Below are 13,953 nucleotides of genomic sequence, written 5' to 3'. Positions count from 1 at the left end.
TCCTTTGCTGGCTTCCAATGAATATGTTGCACTCAAGAAGTTCAGTGCTTATGTGTGATATGCCTCCAATGAGACAGCCCTGCCTATTTGATTATTTTGTCCATCTGTTGCAGGTACCTCTGCACCCCTCCCTGACCATTTACTCAGAGTCAGATTGGCTCTTGGGTGAAAACAGACTGACTCCTACCCCATAATAAAGCAGTGAATTGCAACCAGTGGTGAAATGCAGCCAGTTCTATCTGGCTCGGGTGAACCCGTAGCGCCAGCGGCGGGAAGCTCCGCCCACCCACCCGGACGTCATCACGTCCCATTTTTGACACTCTGTGCATGCGCAGAAGGTCCTGCGCATGCGCAGAGGTGTCACGTGCGAGGTGTTACCATTTGCAAACTGGTAGAGAAGGTAAATGGATTTCACCCCTGGTTACAACTGATATGGTTATGTTTATGGGGTGGCTATAATCACACCCATTTGCAGCCACATTCACCATGGCTGCCTTGAATGGAAAGCCTGCCATTGTCTCAGATGTCAATACAAACAATACTGAAGGCAAAATAAGACAGAGAAAGGTAGAAATATAAGGTCACTGTAATTTATGATGTGGTATAGCTGGAATAGTATAGTAATTGCTGGATTGCTGCAGCTTTGCTCCTATTCTATTTTGTAACCCAGACCAATGAAGTTTTTCTCAGCCAGAACAAGAGCAGCTCAACTTTCTGTGTTGATGTGGACCAAGGAGGCTCCTACTATACACAAACAAGATGCTAGTACCAAAATACTCAGAAGTCCTAATTCAACACGTTCCAAAGACTGACTCTATAGTGGCCTCCATGCATTCCATCCTTTTGATTTGCAATCAGTAAATAACAACAACAACAATAATAATGATGATGGTGGTGGTGGTGGTGGTTTGCTTTGCCCTCTATGACTGTTATGGAAAGGATTGCTAAAGTAATCTGGATTTAGCAATCCCTTTAAGTAAAGATTTCCCTGTCAGTTTACGGCACAGTTTTTATCTCCGTTTCTTACCTGAGGCAGCCAGCATGGAAGCCAACCTTCCATGGTCATGTAGCCAGCATGACTATATGCCGAGGTGCAAAGAATGCTGTTACCTTCCCACCAAAGTGATACCTATTTATCTACTTGTGTTTTCCTGCTTTCGAACTGCTAGGTGGACAGGAGCTAGGGCAAGTAATGGGAGCTCAGGTCACCCTGTTGCACAGAGCTCAAACCTCAAACTCGGGCTGTCAGCTCTCTAGTGACAAGTTCAGTGCTAAATTTTGTCCGTGCTTTTATTAGTTTGCTAACAATCATGTTCTTGTGAACAAACAGCTAATCTTTCCACCACACTATAGCATTGGGTATTATTAAAGCATTCTCTACCTACAAAATCCTCCTCAAAACCTATTTACCCTCATTCCACCCTTTGGCCAAGCCCCAGACTCCAGGTCCCACATTAATCCATGTAACACCATATGCTACTTTCAACAACTTCATTTCTCATGACCCTTCAGTTTCTTTGCTCTTCCCGGGGTGTTCTCTCTTTTGTGGAGTTTTCCTTTCTTACAGGAAAGGAGTCAGCAGGCATTTACAAATGAAATGTTGACATATGCCATGTAGATGTATGTTAAACCAACAAAAATGCCAGGGACCCATTTGACAGATTTTTTTAAAAATGCCACTTATCAGGGGGATCAGATTTAAGGAGCATTTGCTGATCTTGAAAGTCAGGAGTGATTTTTCAATAGAAGAATTTGAGATACCAGACATCAACGGTGAGGCCACCAGGAAAAAGCTTATGATTGGCATGCCAAAATTCTACCTGACAACATTAATAAGCAATGCATTAATAAGCAAGGCATATTTAAAATATTCAAAGCATTTGAAAAGTAGTAGTAATAATTTATAGGGCCACTTTAAAATACTCAAAGCATCTTAAAGGATATACTTTATTTCAATAATGAACTGGGCTGTAAGTGGAACATCTGTTTTGGAAATACATTCTGGTTTAATGGATGTACTTTAAAAAAAAATAGGGAACTTGGGACCTTCCAGTTATTCCATGTCTCAGCAGACTCAACCAGACTGCAATAACCAGTGACAAAAACAATAAGCCACAAATTGCTAGAAAATTCCAGGTCTCTGCCTCTGTAAGGAACTCCCAAGTTTCAAAAAAAGTTGAGAAAAGAAAGTGTATGATTTGCAAATGTTAAAGCAAACCCTATTGCAAAGAGGACAGATGCCAGCACTTATTGTTTGGGGCAAAATAAAGTATGAATGAATGACTATGTATCCCAGAATAATGCTGCAGGATCCAATCTGAATGGGTCACAGGGACCAGGGCTTTAATCTTCTGAGCTTTTGGTGTCATGCTGGAGCCCATCCTCAGGGAACTTCTACTGGAATGCAAATTCTGGTGAGAGAGAAGTTTCTTGAGGATGGACTCCAGCATGAATCCAAAAACTCAGAAGACTAAATCTCTGGTTCTGGTGATCGACCCAGATTGGGATCCTGCAAAATAAAGCATTGCTGTGGTAAATTCTGTGCTGTAATAGTGAAGTTCTCCTTTCTACAATGACCTAACCGAAGGAACATTTCCTCTGCTAGGAATCTAAAATTACCTTTAATATGTGGAGGACAGAGTGTGAGGGCCAGTCACTCACTGTCTTTACCCATCCTACTTCAGAGTGTTGTTGTGAAGAAAAAGAGGAAGAATACTATGTGTGTCACCTTGACTTGCTATATAAAAAGAGGGAGCTAAATCTAACGAACAAATAAAAACTTGACCAAGCTAAAACAGAATTCTAGCAAGAGGGAGTTACTGTTGGGGCATAAATACTTTGCAGAGCCTTGGCTGGTGTACCAATTCCATCTCTTTTTGGAGCAAAAATGCTTCATAGCAACAATGACTTGTGCTTTCATCACCTTTAAGTCTGACTATGGTAGGTATGCTATCAACTCCTTTGAAGACTGCCTGGAAACTTTAGTTGAAGGTGGCCCTCTTGCTGGAGGGTGCTGAATGGACTGCTGATAGATTCCCAAGTATGATTGAAATGCTGGTGCCAACTCTGAGTGGTTTGGTTTCCCTTTATTCTCTGGAACCCTATTTTCTCTTAACAGAATATACAGAACCCTGAGTGGATGCTTCAAGTACTATGAGAAACGAAGAGTTGGGTTCTTACAGAGAGTCCTTCTTAAGGCTTACCCCTTGGTTACAGAATGAGTTGCTTGAAGAGATCTAAATAGTTCCCACATGGTTGATTTTTTAGGAAGGTGGTGAAACTGATCTTGTTTCACTAGGTGCTTGAGGTTTGAGTGGCTGTTTGTGAAGCTACCTTTCTATTGGGTTACTTTTGTTATTATTTCATTTTAATGCCATTGCATTTTGGACTATAATCTTGATGGATGTTTTTGAGTTTTCAAAGTACCGCTTTATGGATTGTGAACCACCCCAAATCTTGTGAGAGAGAAGGACAGAAGTCTTTGAAGTCAATCAATCAGTCAGCCACTCAATCAAACGCCACGTGAATCCATCTAGCATCATTGGAAAAATGTGGCTGAAAATTTGGGAGGGAGGTTACAGAGGGAAGCTTTTTTTTTTTTCTGGGATGCCTTCTACTCTCTTCCCAATTCTTAAAACCACCCCATGTGGAAAATGGAACCAAGGTAATCGTGCCAATATCTGGTCATACTATTGCTAGTGTATTAGATGACCGTATGAGGGGTCACAGGTAACAATATGATCACCCCTGCTTGGTTCATTATATGATGACCTGGATCATTAATAAATAATTAATGACTTGGTTCATTAATAAATAAATCATTAAATTTATCAGCTGCCCAACTCTCAAAGACTCTGAAAGGCCCATAACAATCAAAGAAAGAAATTACAATAAAGCATTTTTAAAAAAGTAAAAAAAAAGGTGGCAAGCTCAATGAAATAAGAGATTCACTTTCTCTTGTTGAAGAAGAAGTGGATGAACAGCCAGATTTTCATGGCTCTTCTAAAAAACAGAGTGTGGAGGCTTAATAAACTAAGGAGATTTGCATTTGTTTCTGCCATTTATGTTTTCACAGATTAAGATCTGGGACAAACCAATAGCAGCAAGACTGTGTATTTATTCTTGGTAGTATCTCACAGTTGCTGCCAGGCGATTATCTTATCTTTCCCCAAGAACTGAAAATATGCATTTATGGGACACTGCATCACTTCAGACATGCACCTTACAGAAATAAAGCAGAGAAAGAGAAGAAGAAGAAGAAGAAGAAGAAGAAGAAGAAGAAGAAGAAGAAGAAGAAGAAGAAGAAGAAGAAGAAGAAGAAGAAGAAGAAGAGGAAGAAGAAGAAGGGTGAAGTTCTCTCTCTCCCTTTCTCTCTTTCTTTCTCCCACGAAGCAATAATCTCACCCCTCCCAACTTGGCATAAAACTGTTCAGTACAGCACTGAATGCCAGCCACTGCTCTCCCCTCCCTTTAACTGTGGGCATGGCAGCTTCCTCAAGGGTGGGGAAGGAAGTTGCTCCCAGCAACAGCGCAAGCCACCCTGGAAGGGTAGGCACCAATGCCTGGGTGGTGACTGAGTAAATGACACACACTGGCTTCTCTCTGCAAAAGAATCAAACCTAGGTTTAGGTGGAGAAGTACTGTAATGAAGATTTTGCTTGGAGAGTAGATAAGAGGCAATACTTCTAGTTTGAGCCTGTTACACAAGGGACCCATTCCTGTAAGTAAACGAATGGATCTTTGCAAGGATCCCACAGAGCTGTGCAAGCAGGACAAAAAGATATTTTCTTCTTGGTGTAACCAGGAAACATTTTTTGTTTGACCATGCCCCATTAAAATCTAAGTGCAATATAGATTTATATTATCTGAAACAAAACAGATAATGTGCATATGAAGGGGGGAGCCTTGAGAAAGTTTTCTCTCTTCGTGTCAAGAAAGGACTTGCTTGCTGAGGAACAGAGGATATGTGCGTGCATGAACATCCTCAAACTTTTCAGTCCATCTATCCATCCGTCCATCCATCCATCCATCCATCCAACCAACCATCCATCCATCCATCCATCCATCCATCCATCCATCCATCCTCAGCTGCATAGCACCTGTCAACTTAAGGCACTTTTCCCTGTCAAATAAAATAGGGATGAACAGAGCAAGCACTCATAAGCACTTTTTCAGCAAGGGTAGGCTTTATCAAGCCACTATTTTGTCTTTCGCTCTGCTTGGGCAGTCCAAGGCCCTACTAAAAACAAACAAACAAACAAACAAATGCCTCGAATCTGTCTACCCTGGACTTATTGATAAATCTCCCCATTTCAGAAAATAACTTAATCCCATAGAGTCATGTTTTACAAACTTTATTAAACTGGTCTCCCCTTTGGGGGAATAGACAAACAGTACTCAGTGAGCTGTCATTAGTAGATTCCTTGCATCTTAGAAAAGAGGGCAGTTGTCTCATCATCAGTCATCATTGGCCTCAAAATATTGCATCTCTCCTTACTCAGCCATAAAGACCATACACTTCTAACCCTAACACACAATAGAACATCATATACACTCCCATCCTGAGTTTTGTGTAAAGGGGAACCGGGAACCAAAAACTATGTGCAACAAAATGTGACGGTGCAGCATGCTACACATGAAGATTCCAGCTATTCCCTCTTGAGTTTTCTATTTTCCTCCCCTCAAGAGTTAGTTGGCAATCTGCAGCAACTGAGCATGCTCAATTCCCTGTTCCTCTACTCCCTATTAGGCTGGTATTTCCCACTTGTGCATGACTGGTGCTGTTTTGACATTTGCAATGGTTGGAGCTTCAAAGCTGGTCTGAGAAGAAGAATGGTTTTATGTTCAAATGTGGGGCACAAGGGGAGAATAGTAGATGTTAACATCTTTGTGAAGATGTTAACAAAGAGATCCATGCAGGATTTGTTCAAAGACAAGGAAAAGATGGGAGGGGGGGTGGAGTTAGCTGAAGATCCCCGACGGTAGGAACTGCGAAGCATATACAGAAAGAATGAAACATCTTGAAGCTTAATGCTGTCTTGAAATATTCTGAAAACCAGACTGACTCCAGTATATAAAGAGGGAATGAGACACGTTGAAAATTGAGATTAATCAATTATCATCCCAGCAGCAACCAAAGCTGTAGGCTCACCCTTTCCCATTCAACTAAAAGAAAGCAGAAAAGTGGCAAAGTGAACGGATGCCAGCTCCAGCCAAAAGAAATTACGACCTGCTTCCCTGTCTCTTCTGTTCCAGCTGCCTTAACTCGGTAGGCTTTGCGATACAGACAGAGACCTTCAAACAAGTGTTTAGTTTCTGGTTCTCGAACATGTCACAATCACAAACACAAACATGACACAATCACAATCTCAAACTTCAGATTCCTGGACGGACGGCAGTCGTTCACAAAGGTTGTTCCCAAAACGCTCTGTAAACTGAAACATTTACAGAGTATTTCAAGAGCACAAGAGTCACCCAATCTCCTAAGGGTGGGAGTAAAAAGCAGTGCCGTGTAAGCTGCAAACCACCCATTACGTGCACATGAACGGAACAAAAAGCTCTTGACAGATGTTGTTTCTCTTTCCCTTTTACACAAAAGCAGCTTTCTTCCTTTGGGGTTGCAGTGATTGTGAGCTCCGTGGAAACAGCTGGTAGGGAGAAGGCTACTCTCCTCCACTCCAAACTAACAGCCTCCAAAGCTGCATTTGTTTATGTCCAAGATGATCGGAAATTTGTCATGTGTCAGGGCAGACGAGTACCACGAAGACAGGCAGTTTACCTTAGTACAGTGACTGGATACACATTCTGGTGATCATACTGTATTTGTATTCCCTCCCAAAGGGCATTTATGCTTCAGATCCAAAGAAGCTGGTTGTGTCGGGGAAATATTTTCTACTCTCCTTCGGCAACAAAACGCTTCTGACCACCATGTTTTGCAAACTCTTGATAAAAGCCTGTTTTGGAATACTGTAGGGCATACTAGAGTGAACCTGTTTCCTCTGATTCCTCATCCTTTTCTGTCTGTATGCTTTTTTCCTTTTTTCAGAAGTGCCTGCTCAATCTCTGTTTGTGCAAATGCAGTGTGATGAAGACCCAGAACTGGGGTTATTTCCCCCCCTCTTCCAAAATTATCTTTTTTCTTCCCCACTCAATATTCTGTCACTTGGGCATATGGAGAATGTGAAAAAAATTCAAAGAGACTGTGGTTCGCACAAGGCTCGTTTAAGCTCGTTATTGAATCCATCTTCTTTCTGCTTTGCACAATGCCTTAAAAACCTAAGAGAGGAATCGGCATGAAGTCCTTACATTCTCAAAGTGGTCCACATCTAGTCCCTCTTGAATTTCATTAACTCTCATCTAGATCCAGTTTAGTACAGACCATTCATTGATTAGATTCTTGGGTACAGGCATGACCAATAATTCACCTTAAACGGAATTTAGCAGCATGGTCCTGACATAACAGGATAACAGAGTTGGGAGGGACCTTGGAGGTCTTCTAATCCAACCCCCTGCTCAGGCAGGAAGCCCTATACCTGTGATGGCAAATCTATGGCATGTGTGCCAGAGGTGGCATGCAGCACCCTCTCTGTGGACACGCGAGCCGTTGTCCCAGTTCAGCTCCTCCGCACATGCGTGCCCGCCTCCCAGCTGGTCTTCAGGTCTCTGTTGCACATTTGTGGGGGCAGGGCACATTGCTTTTTGGGGATTCGGGCACGCTCACATGCATTCGCACACAAATACGCACACTTTGGGCACTCAGTCTGGAAAAGGTTAGCCATCACTGTCCTATACCATTTCAGACAAATGGTTGTCCAATCTCTTCTTACAAACTTCCAGTGTTTGAGCATTCACAACTTCTGGAGGCAAGTTGTTCCACTGGTTAATTGTTCTAATTGTCAGGAAATTTCTCCTTAGTTCTAGGTTGCTTGTCTCCTTGATTAGTTTCCACCCATTGCTTCTTGTCCTGCCCTCAGGTGCTTTGGAGAATAGCTTGACTCCCTCTTCTTTGTGGCAGCCCCTTAGACATTGGAACACTGCTATTATGTCTCCCCTAGCCCTTCTTTTCATTAAACTAGACATATCCAATTCCAGCAACCATTCTTTATATGTTTTAGTCTCCAGTCCATATATATATATATATATATATATAAAATGAAAGGAAGATTCCTTATTTTGAAGGCAAATGTAAATGGCAGCCAACCACCTGCTTTCTCCAGAGGATACTAAAAGCAAATACTACAAATGAGGGATTATGGATTACAGTGAGGAGTAGAAACCCAGAAGGCAGGACTGGGCTCTTTTTTTAATGTATTTTTTTTTCCTGAGCAATTGTAATTGGACAGGAGGAGACAAACACAGGAAGACAAGAAACCATCTTCAAAGTATTCATATCCAGAGTCATGAACTTGGCCCATCTTTTGCTCCTGTACCAGCTATTTTATTTAATTTACCATTATACTTGGTGAATTCAAAATGACAGGAGGAACGGCTGTGATTGTGATCCAAGGCACTCAAATTCAATTTATCATCAGGGCTGTTTGTCTTGTTTCTGGCTTAACCCTCAAACAAGTACACAGTACACATTTTGGTAGTATAGTGGATCCAGAAACCTTCACAAATTAAGGGTCTTCCAGATTGCCCAGGTTTTAAGTCTATGTACTCCCAACCATCAGAGCCACCAGGATTAATGGAAGGCAAGGTAAGAATATGGGTCTATTACTTAAAACTCCCACTGGACCACCAATCCAGCCACAAGGCCCAAAACGTTTTCTGGGTCCAAATCATTGTTTCTCAGCCTAATTATCTCTGCAAGGTTGGGATTCTGCAAGAAGATCAAAGGAGTAGAGGAAAACCATGTAGTCTGCCTTCAAGTTTTGAAAGAAACTCTAAATAAAGGAGAATATTTGTAGCTCAGGGTTGAAATGAGGGGTTCCTCTGAGCTTGGTCGTTTTCTTGCAGGCCCAAAGATGTTTTTTTTAAAAAGGCAACTGGATTTTCTTTGTTTTTCCTTGAAGACGTTTCGCTTCTCATCCAAGAAGCTTCTTCAGTGGTTCTGAAGTAAAATATCTTCAAGGAAAACCAAAGAAAATCCAGTTGCCTTTTGAAAAACCACCTTTGGGACAACCATGACCTGGATGACTGAGAACCTCCACAGGCATTTACTTGCAGGTGTTTCATTACCCAAACTAGGTAACTTCTACGTAGCTAACTAGGTAACACTAGCACAGATGATGTTATGAAGTTTGGGTAACGAAAGTCTGCAAGAAAACAGCTAAACTCAGCAAAAATCTAACCGTTATTTGAGTGGTCTATAAACACTATACACAATAATCATAAATCTAATAACAAAACTTAAACAATCAACAAGTTTATAAAGAGAATAAGCAGAATGCCAACTTTTCTGAGAATTTAGAAACCTGACATTAGCATTTAGGAATACTTTTCTCTAATAATATGGTGCCTCTTAAGATTTTTTGTTTTTTACTATAGTTCCCATGATCCCTGATTCATGATCTTGTTCCTTAGAATTTATAATTGCACCCCAAAAATATCAGACAGAAACCACGATACCTATAGAGAAGGAAAAGGTGATGACCCTCAATTGGCTTTTGACCTTGCATCATCTGCCCAGTTTCTATCTAAAGACCCCCTCCCCTTTCTCTCTTTTTCTTGAGATAGATCATAATCTAGGGGAAGAAGGGAAATAATAACTCAGTACAATCTTCAGAAAGAGTTTTTGATTTTGATAAGACATCTTAAAAACGGAAGGTGAGGATGGGGGGGAAAGAGAACAATTCACCCTTTGAACATCTTTCAGTGCATCTCTCCCATCCCTCCAGCTCAAGCAGAGCCTTTGGGGAAATGCCACAGCCCCCCACGACCTAGTTCCGTCATGCCATTTGATCATCCACCTCCCCCACTGGCTCCAACCCACACATCTGAAAGCAAAGCAGATGTGCCTACTGTGGCTGCCTGACCCCAACCTAGAAGGCAGGAAGCCCCAGGTCTGGAGATGATAAGAAAAACTCTGCCCCCCCCCTGCAGGAAACCCCAAACCCTGAGGGCTCCCCTAGTGATCGACACTGCTGAACTGGCATATCGGTGGAGACTTCCCTGGGTATCTCACTCTCTCTCCCTCCTATTGTTGTTCCCAAATAACCTCTCTTCTTAACCATATCTATCACTCGTGCACTCCCATCCAGGATTTCCGAAGCTACTTCTCAAGCTCTCTATCTCTTTCAGAAAGGGATTATCTTAAGGGAGCCGCTTCGGAAACAACTGATGATTCCCCAAAACAGCGTCAAAGAACCTCAACTGGGCTGTCTATTTATATGGACTACACTACCCCTTCTCCTCCCAGCTTTAGAAAGGCAGAAAGCACGTCCTTCACAAAGATGGGATGTAGAACATGTCCAAATGGGAACACACGGGATCTGTCAATGCCCCACCACCCTTCTGAAGGGACTAGAGTACATACATTAGGCTCACCAGCCAGCAGGTGGAGCTGTCTGGAGAGCGCTATTAATGAGCTGGAATCTCCAGGTTTGGACCATATCCAAATGGCTCACCTACCCACAGCATCTCTCTTCTACTCCTTGAGGAAGACTTCGAGACCAAAACTATCTACCAGTCTTGCTCCAGCCAACTAATGCAATCCCTTCAGTCCCCATCTATTTCTCAGGGATTCTTCACCACAGATCTCTCTGTTACAAAATATTGTCTCTTGATTTGGGAAGCCAGTCAAGATGGTCCCAGTAAATAAGAAAATATTGCTCCTCCTCCCAGATGCCCATTAACCCAATCCCCAGCAACCGTGCGATGAACTGGTGGCAAACCCTTGCACCCCCCCGAGGTTCCTTAGCCCCAACTTTCCAACAGTCCTTAACAACAGCTCCCAGAGATCATCACCCCTCAACAATCAACTAGGAAGAGGCCAAGTTCTTTTAAGTGGGCGTCTCCCAGCTTAAAATAGACCCTTTCTCTCATCCTGTCGACTCACCACTTCAGAGTCTTCGAATCCATGGAGATAGGAGTCGTCATACATGGGGGAAGGAAATAATTGTTGAGGAAGCCGAGCCGAGAGGGAAGAAAGATAGCTCTTCCAGATGGACAGAGGTCTACAGCTGTGCCCCCTGCCCTTGTTGGGTTGGGGGCAGCAGGTGGCTGGCACACAGTGGCAAAGCAACTCAGCCTGCTATCGATCTGATTCCCCCACCCTGGATGCTCTCATTCTCAGCTGAGCAGCAACAGCAAAAACAATAGCGCCCACCCACCAGCCCTCCCTTGGGGGCAGGCACAGAGACAGGCAAGTAAGGAGGGAGGCGAGGCAGGCAGTGGCATCTGGACAGTGCAGCTCTATCCGCACCTCCTTATAGCGACACGGAAGATGTAGGCTTGGGGTGCCAGGGGGCATGAAGCAATGGGACACAACAAGGAAAGAGCTGGTCATGAAGAGGGTTCTTGGAAGTGTGGAACAATCCCACCGGATGGGAGGAGAACAAGAAGTGTAACCACACTTTCCAGCAAATGCAACCCTTGTTAGAATGCTTCCCAAGAGTTAAGTGGGTACCAGATAATTTACCACCGAGATGCAGGAAAGCATACTGAGACATCTAACCTGGGGGTGGGTGGGGACCTCTCATGGGGTTACCTGCCACAATAATGCAAGGTGGGCTGGAATGGGCATAGCAACACGGGGCAAACAAAGTCCATGGACAGGGAATCACAGAAGATAGTCCTTCTATCATACACCAGTTTCCTTAGTATCAGCTTTTACCCAGTTACCAATAATCCTAATTTCCTGCACACTACATTCCTAGTCCTCATGCCAGCACAGTCTTTTCTGTAACCTTTGACAATCTTGAGAGGCATTCTTGGACAGATGCCTCGATTCATACTTCACCAACCAACTTCTTCTCCCTCGCTGCATTGGACAACTTCTATCATTCCCTAGAGGATGGGAGCTACAGTCCAATACTTCTGGACATCACCAGATCGTGGAAGACTACAACCCATTTTACTTTTGCAGAGCTCTTCAACTTTGCATGCCCAATTGCACATGCATGACCCAACCAAGATTTCCACCCTTACCTACATCTTGACCCTACCAACTCTGGGATAGATGATGCCTACCCACCTGCACTGGGCTGACAGAAACGAACACGGCTTGCAGGGGCAAAGAGGACAGGGCAGGACTTTGCAGGAAATGGGCCAGATGGGGATTTTCCCCCTGCAATCCCCCAGGCGCTGGTTCCATCTGCCTCTTTGACTTCAGTGCCAGAGCTGCTGGCACAACCTAATCTCCCGCCCCACGCCCATTTCCCATCCAAAGTTGGAGAGCTGTCCAATATATTTGGCGGAGGAGGGGTTAACACCAGCTTTTTTGCAAAAAAAGGAGATCCGATCTCATCGTCTCTTCACACTGTTTTCTAACAGGAGTTTTCACCTTATTCCCGGCTGAGATGTTTTTTAAAAAAAAAACAAAAAAAAAACCACACACACATCATCGGAATGCCGGGAAGGGGAACCATGACCGAAAGAGAGGGGGAGAGAAAAAACAAAACAAAAACCCGGTCCCTCTTTTCCTGCTCCCCGACGCCTCCTGCCCATAATTCCGCCAGGCAAGGGCTCCGGTTCTGCCAGGAGTTGCATTCAAGGCGGACGGGGAATCTGGGGGGAAAGAGAGCTTAGGCAGGATCTCCCGCGCCGGTCCTGGTGCTTAGCAGCAGCAGGAGAAAACGGAGCAGGGAGGCAGACAGGGAGGAGGAGGAGGAGGAAGAGGAGAAGGTAAGAGGGGTTGAGTACAGCGTGGTGATAGGCGATGGCAACGGCGGCGGCGGCGGCGGCTGCGCGGTGCCTGTTAAGTTACCTCGTTGAGCAGGAAGGTAGCGCTGGAGTCAGAAAAAGACATAGACAGACGGGGAGGGAGCCGGCCGGCCGGCGAGGCCCGGAGTGCGGTGCCAGCTGGGAAGGAAGGAAGGAGGGAGGGAGGCGCCCCCCGCCCCCGCTGCTTTCCCCGCCGCGCCGCTCCCAAGCGCCTTCCTCGCCCTCGCCTTCTTCTCTCGCTCTCCAGGTCCAGCGCCGCGCGCGCCGCCGCCGCCGCCGCGCATCCCTCTCCGCCCCTTTTCGCTTCCCCCTCCTCCCGTTACGCGCCGCTCGGATAATGTGTGTGTGGGGGGGAAACGGGACGAGGACGGGGACGTGCCAAGCGCTAAATAATCACATTACTCCGGGGAGGGGGAGGGGCAGGGGGTGCGCCCAGCAGCCGAACCCATTGAGCTCACTTCGCGCGGCGACAGGCGGCGTCCTCGCGCTCCCGGCCCCGCGCCTTTTCCCGCCGTCTCCGCCCCCCACCCACTCCCACCCCCCAACTCTCCGTCTTCGCAGACGGCTCAGCCGGGACCGTCGGGAGAAGCTGCAGCTGCGGTTGGCCTTTTCGGGCGGCTTCTTCTCTCGGATGCCCTTCCAGCAGGGAGGGCGGCCCCCTTGCAAACCGGGAGATAAGATTGTGGCGGCTCACCCACCCATTCCCTCCTACTCAGCCCGCCACCCTCGCTCCCATCCCCGTCGCATTTTCTCAGCCTTTCGTGTTGGTCTGGGATCCCCGGAGCTCAACCAACTCGGTGTAACCGATTTCCAGGGATCCAGAAAAATCTTAGGCGGGGATCAAATAAAGTGCCAGTTACTGAAAGTTAAATGCAGAGGGTACGTCCACTGAATGACTGCTAGGCATCTCCACACGACAGGAAATGGGGGGAAAAGCCTCTCCCGTTAAGTCAGAGAAATTCATTTTCAGGTACTTGGACCTACCAGAGGGTTTCTCCCTCCTCCCCCCCCCTCCGGAAGTGATGATGTTTTCTTTTCTGAATCCCGCTTTGGCCCGGTAAAGTGATCCACTGGGAAATGTCCCTTATAATTTTCCCCCTTCCCTTCAGTATCCATTCCTTCAGCCTC

General features: G+C 45.2%; 1 protein-coding gene across 2 annotated transcripts in view; it reads right to left on the bottom strand.

Annotated features, from left to right (window-relative positions):
- Positions 1-13,109, bottom strand: part of CACNB3 (calcium voltage-gated channel auxiliary subunit beta 3) — a 51,285-nt gene extending 38,176 nt beyond the window's left edge. Inside the window, exon 1 of one of the 2 annotated variants that reach the window (XM_034412311.3) lies at positions 12,869-13,109. In XM_034412311.3, coding sequence (XP_034268202.1) covers positions 12,869-12,910 — 42 coding nt within the window. In that variant the 5' untranslated portion in view covers positions 12,911-13,109. Of the gene's footprint in view, positions 1-10,999; positions 11,184-12,868 lie in introns of those variants that run through there. The other variant, XM_034412310.3, reaches the window with a different exon arrangement.
- Positions 13,110-13,953: the final 844 nt, after the last annotated feature.

Source organism: Pantherophis guttatus, chromosome 2 (genome assembly GCF_059756535.1).
Source record: "Pantherophis guttatus breed Tessera chromosome 2, ASM5975653v1, whole genome shotgun sequence".
Lineage (NCBI taxonomy): Eukaryota > Metazoa > Chordata > Lepidosauria > Squamata > Colubridae > Pantherophis > Pantherophis guttatus.
Note: the sequence above shows the minus strand (reverse complement) of the source record. Positions and strands in the feature narration are given on the sequence as shown.